At 33.0% G+C, this 6000-nt stretch overlaps 1 protein-coding gene across 1 annotated transcript in view; it reads right to left on the reverse strand.

Moving 5' to 3' along the window:
• The window catches only part of VWDE (von Willebrand factor D and EGF domains), a 91840-nt gene extending 89812 nt beyond the window's left edge, over positions 1–2028 (reverse strand). Inside the window, exons 1-2 of the mRNA XM_057732576.1 lie at positions 1798–2028; positions 462–693 (exon numbers count right to left, since the gene is read on the reverse strand). Coding sequence (XP_057588559.1) covers positions 462–693; positions 1798–2028 — 463 coding nt within the window. The remainder of the gene's footprint in view (positions 1–461; positions 694–1797) is intronic.
• Positions 2029–6000: the final 3972 nt, after the last annotated feature.

The following is a 6000-nucleotide window of genomic DNA, read 5'->3' on the forward strand; positions in this document are numbered from 1 at the left end:
CAATGTCTTGCTCTTTCATAGTTTTCCATGATTTTGACACTTTTTAATAGTACTATTCACATATTTTGTAGAATGTTTCTCAGTTTGGGTTTATATGAATTTGCTCATGATTAAACTGGGGTTATGACTTTAAGGAAGAATACCACAAAGGAGAAGGGTCCTTCTTATTGATGTTATTAGTAGCTAATGGTATCAATAAACATTATCACTGCTGATGTTAACTGCTGATACTTTAACATTTACAAATATTTTTGAGGACTTAAACATCTTGGCAAAGAACCCTGAACAAATCTGGCCGATTTAAACCAGAAATTTAGCCTCATTTTAGCAATAATAGTAAACTAAGTCTCTCACTGAGATCTGCATTAGCCCCACACATCCCATCCTGAGAACAGCACAAACACGCCAACACACACAGTTCCATCACTAGCAATTCATGTGTATGACACATGTTTTCTTACCTTCTGCACAATATCCCATACATCCCTGAGTGGGTTGTAGGAAGTACACAAAAAACTTTCCACAGTTTCTTACAGACACTGGGATTTGAAAAAGACAGCAGTCTTTTGTAGTGCTAAACAAAAACTGCCATGTGGCACAAGCTGTCAACTGCTTGATCTCCCCAGGTGGAGGCAGTGTTTCTGAATCTCTCAGAGACAGCCAGACAGGGGCCTGTGTTCCACAGTGGTTCATCTTTTGAATCAGAGAAAACAAAAGTTGAAAAGCCAATTTATTTTCCTACATGGTAGATAAGTCAACTTTGCATTTTCTTTCAAACAACCTTTAATATATCAAAGTATCAAGCATTTAAAAAAAATCTAATAACTTGTATCCATACCATAAAAGAAAAAGTAACTCCATGGAATAGTAAATTTAAGGGTAGATGCTCATAATTAATATAATCTTTCTAAATTAAAATACCTTTATTCCATTTATTCCATTTGTGTTGTGAACAAGAGAAATTCAGTGTCAGTTAACTTACTAAATAGCTGATACATCCTAAGACAACTCAATCTGAAGTCATCTTAATGTATAGCACAAAGATAAATTGATCTTGGAGATTTCTTGAAAATTTTCTGGAAATAGTATATGTAATAAGTTAGTACACAGTGGAGCAGGCATCAAAAAATCAGGGGAGAAAGAAAGGATTGCTCAAAATCTAGTGATGGACCAACTGATTGGCAATTTGGAGAAAAAAATGAAGTTAAAGCCTCACTTGAAGCCAAATTTGGATACCTTTCCTGAGTTCTTTCTACATTACATACCTAAAAAGGAAAATACTTCCCACTTCTGCATAATTTTTACAATGTGGGTAATAATAAGGAAAATGAGGCTTCTATTAAGACACAATCCTTCTATTAAGCAGACAAGAACTGAAGCACCTAAAATATGCAGTATTTTACTGTTTGTAAGTTACTAAGGTTAAGTACGTGAGCTCTGGAGATTGACTGCCTGTGATCAAAACTTGGTTGTCTGACCTGCTATCCAGGTGATTCTAAAAGTGTTACGCCTAAAAATATGTTTCCTGTATTATATGGTGGGAATAATGATGATAGTCTGTGTTCTATAAGATATTGTTAAGTAAAAACACTTGGTGGACTGTTGAGCATTACATTAACTATTATTGTCAGAATAGAGAACAGGGAATACTTCCCTGGATTAACTTAATCTTGATGCAAAATTAAAATAATATTGCAGTGTGATACATATATTGGTTGTAACAAGAGTCAATTCTTATAGGAAAAAATGCTTAAGAAAAAGCACATGTATTAATAGTTTACATTAGTGAGTTGATACCTCAACACATTTGGTTGGCATCTCAGCAGGTCTGTCAAAGAGGAGAAATCGATACCATCCAGGAGAAAGGGAGTGGTCACATATCAGGTCTTGAATGGCTGACTGCTGGAGGTGCAAGGAGTCAAAATGGACACTTCTATAAGGGCTCTGAAGAAGCTGGTGTCTCCCAGGAGAGCACTCCTGAGCTAGAATGGAAAGATAGATGTCTTTGTGTATTTTCTTCATTGACATAGTTCAGTTCTCAATTAAAATTGATTCCCAAAACAAAAACAGAGCAAATAAACCTACAAGTGCACATAAAGACAATCTGAAATGTCATGATCTCTTGCTACAACAAAGATGACTTAATATTCACTTCCCATAAATACAATAAACCAATCAACAAACTCTTTAAAATGTGTTTTTGAGGTATTTGAGCTTCAAGGGCTTTATTTTCATTTAATTTGTTTTTTCTCTTTTGGCTGCACAGCATGTGGGATCTTAGTTCCCCGACCAGGGATTGAACCCGGGTCCCCTGCATTGGAAGCACGGAGTCTTAGCCGCTAGACCGCCAGGGAAGTCCCTATTTTCATTTAATTTGGAGAAGCAAAATTGCTGATTGCTGTTGAGTCAGGATTTGTTTATTCCTACCATCTGAAGGCATAGGCCTTACTAAAATTCCTCTTGAGAGTGGTCCTCCAGATTGGAATGCCATTATTGAACCTCCATGACCTGCTTTCTGCCACAGTAGCCATGTGATCCCCCCAAATTCCATCTCTGCCAGGTCCTGGAATGCAGAAGAGTAAACCAATCTTTTAATGCTAATGTAATTTTTGTAAAATGCCCTCCTACTGAAGTTTCCTGCATTTTTTCTTTTAGTGCAGGAAAAAATACAAAATTTTCAAATTGCATTCTTTTTTTAAATATAAAAGTATTGAAGTTCATTTTCATTTCTAAGCATAGGAAAATGAATGGGGTGGAGAGGAACAGTTTTGAAGGAAAAACAAGAAAAGAATATGGAGAAAGAGCTAGTTCTGTAGCTTTTTAGGGAAGCCATTCTCTGAGCAGTATTTGGCCTGGAAGATACTTTTTCTGTCAAATCCACAGAGGGAGAACATAAAGCACCTCTTTCCAGCAAGAAGAGAGAAGAGAAGGCAATGAAAACAGTTATCCTGGAAATAAAGCTCTTGTTTGAGGTTCCTGTCTCCCAGATAATAAGAAACACATGGAACTGTCCTTATTTGGAGTATCTTGTTGACAGTAGGCAGAAAAATCTCTCAATATTAGATATTGTATTTATTGAGGGAAAACACTATAGTAAAGATAACATCTTTGAAACAGAAATGGGAAAGAAAAATTTAATCATTACTAAAGTACCTCACTATGGAAAAAAATCTACCTAATTGAACAAAACTCTCAAGTATTTATTACATAATTACATAATTACATAATTTTAAGTTACAGAGTGTTTATAAACAAAAATCAGTTTCCAAACAAATTAATAAGGAGCACAATAAACTAGAGATATTCCTTTGCATGTCAGTCTCACAAATGTAGCTTATAAAATTGTCTTTATTATAAATTTTTTGATTTTTATTTTGCTGTTTGTAGTAATAGCAATTAAACTGTAAAAAAGGTATTGTTTTGCACGATAAAAGATCTCCCTAAAGAATTTTTTTTAGTAAAAGTTTAGTAAACAAAAGGTTCTTCTTCCTTTTGTCTCTAGTTTTACCAGTTATAAATGTCCCAAAAGGCTCTAGTGATTTTGAGGATCTCAATTTGTCAGCACTAGATAAATATTTTATAAAATGTATGTGGGTAGAAGTCAGAGGATGTGCTATCATTTCATTTGATTTTGAAATAATTCTAACCGTCTGTCGATATCAAAGATTGCATGTGGTCAAAGACGGCACATGGTCAGAAACTAAGGAAAATACTTAAAAAGAGATTACTAGTGAGGTTTGTATGAATTATTGAAATGTTTTCTCTGACTTTATCCTGCAATAGAATTTTGTCTTGGGAAAAAAGTCAGTAACTCCATCTTCATTCTGTGCAGTATTTCTCCTTGCTAAGCACTTCTGAAGTTCTCACATTTCCTCTGATTTTGCTGCTTTGAATAACTGTTTTCTAGTTCAAAGCTAAAGATGTCATAAATGTAGAAGCAATCACAGTGTGACATCAACAATACTAAAGAAGTGCATAATATTTAAACAGAAAATTTTAAAATTTTTATTTAATATTTATTTTAGAGGACAATTCTTAACTTGTATAATTAATAATAGCTCATATTTTGTATCACTTATTTCACAATTTTTCCCTCCAAATCGACTTGTCGCTCTTTAAATGTTCAAGGTCTCTGAAGAAAAAATTTAAATCTTATCAGTAATGAATAAGCCACACTCTTAAAAACCTCACTACAACCTTAACTCTAGAAGGAAGGATATAGTTAACTATGGCTGGTTTGGGCTCCCATTTGGGAATCTGGGGGCCTAGCTCCTCAAGTATTAAAAGAATAACTCTGCAAGCCCATTTCACTTGTCAGTCAATTTCATGACATGAATGATGTGCAAAGCTTTCTAGCAAATGTCCAATATAACTTTTTTCCCTCACAACAAAAGTACATATAAAATAAACATTAAAATTTACATTTCTATTTATTCTGCCTTCTTGTCAATAGGATTTAAAGAAGCGAGGTAATATGTAATAGAATCTGCAATATTTGGATTTCAAATACTTTGGGAAAATGTGTCAAGTTATAAATAATAGATACATAATGATACAATATCCAAATAGTTTTCTAGTTTTGTTTGTAGATATGAGTAACCTGTATTAGATTAATACATTAGTTAATACAATGGCTAAGACTAGCATGCTTTAAGATTCATAATTGAGTGATAGACAAATATGTTAAGAAACTAAATAAATTATTGTATTTTTAAGAGATGAATATGCTTAATGCCTAAAGACAGGTACTTCATAATATCCAAGTTTATAATGATAAAACCTTTGGTATATAACTCTATGGGAATTTCAACTATTTGTGAATTCTTAAAAATTGTATAACTTCCCCAAAGATGTGGGAAAGAGAAAAATCACCTCTTAGCTCCAAATTCAATGAGAAATAAAAAGTTAATCATTAAACTTCTAATATTAAAAATTGTATTATGGATTCTACAACAACACAAAAGCCTGAAAAGCAAGGTCAAATACAGAGTAATGGATTTGCTAAATCTCTTTATTTTGTCCTTCTTTATATATTAAAGCATGAATGCCTCTTGAAGAGAATACAAATAGATTGAAAGTAAAAGGATGGACAATAACATCTTGCAAATAGTAACCACAAGAAAACTGGATTGGCTGTACTAATATCGAACAAAAATATCTTAAAGCAAAACAAAAAAATGTACTAGAGACAAGGAGGGACATCTGATAACAATAAAAGTTTCAATCCATGAGGAATATATACACCTAATAACAGTGCACAAAAATACATGAAGCAAAATCTGAGAGAAACAAAGGGAAAAAAAATACATACTTCAACAGTAATAGTCGGGGACTTCAATGCTCCACTTTCAACATGAATAGAAAAGTAGGCAGAAGATCAACAAGGAAATAGAGCCAGAACAGCACACTATAAACCAACTTGACCTAACAGACATCTATAGAACAATCTGCCCAACAACAGCAAAATATGAATTCTCCTGAAATGCACATGGAACATTTTCCAGGATGGACAATATGTTAGACCATAAGACAAACCTCAATAAATCTGAAAAGATAAAAATCATACAAAGTATGTTCTCTGACTGCAATAGAATGAATATATAAATCAACAGCAGAAAGAAATGTAAGAAACCTACAAATATGTGGAAATTAAACAACCTAGAAAACCAAGGGGTCAAAGAAATGAAAATGGAAATGAGAAAATACATTGAAAAGAATTAAAATAAAGATACAATACACCAACATTTATGGGATGCTGCTAAACTAATGCTTAGAGGAAAATTATAGATGTATGTGCCTATATTAAAAAAGAAAAAGATCCAAATGTAACTAACCTTTCACCTGAAAATTGGGAAAAGAAGACCATACTAAATCTAAAGGAAGAAGGAAAGAAACTTTAAAGACTAAAGAAGAAATTGATGAAACTGAGAACAGAAAAACGATAGAGAAAATCAATGAAACTAAAAGATGGTTCTTTGAAAAAAAATCAACAAAGCTGAC

The sequence above is a fragment of the Hippopotamus amphibius genome, chromosome 4 (assembly GCF_030028045.1).
Source record: "Hippopotamus amphibius kiboko isolate mHipAmp2 chromosome 4, mHipAmp2.hap2, whole genome shotgun sequence".
NCBI lineage: Eukaryota > Metazoa > Chordata > Mammalia > Artiodactyla > Hippopotamidae > Hippopotamus > Hippopotamus amphibius.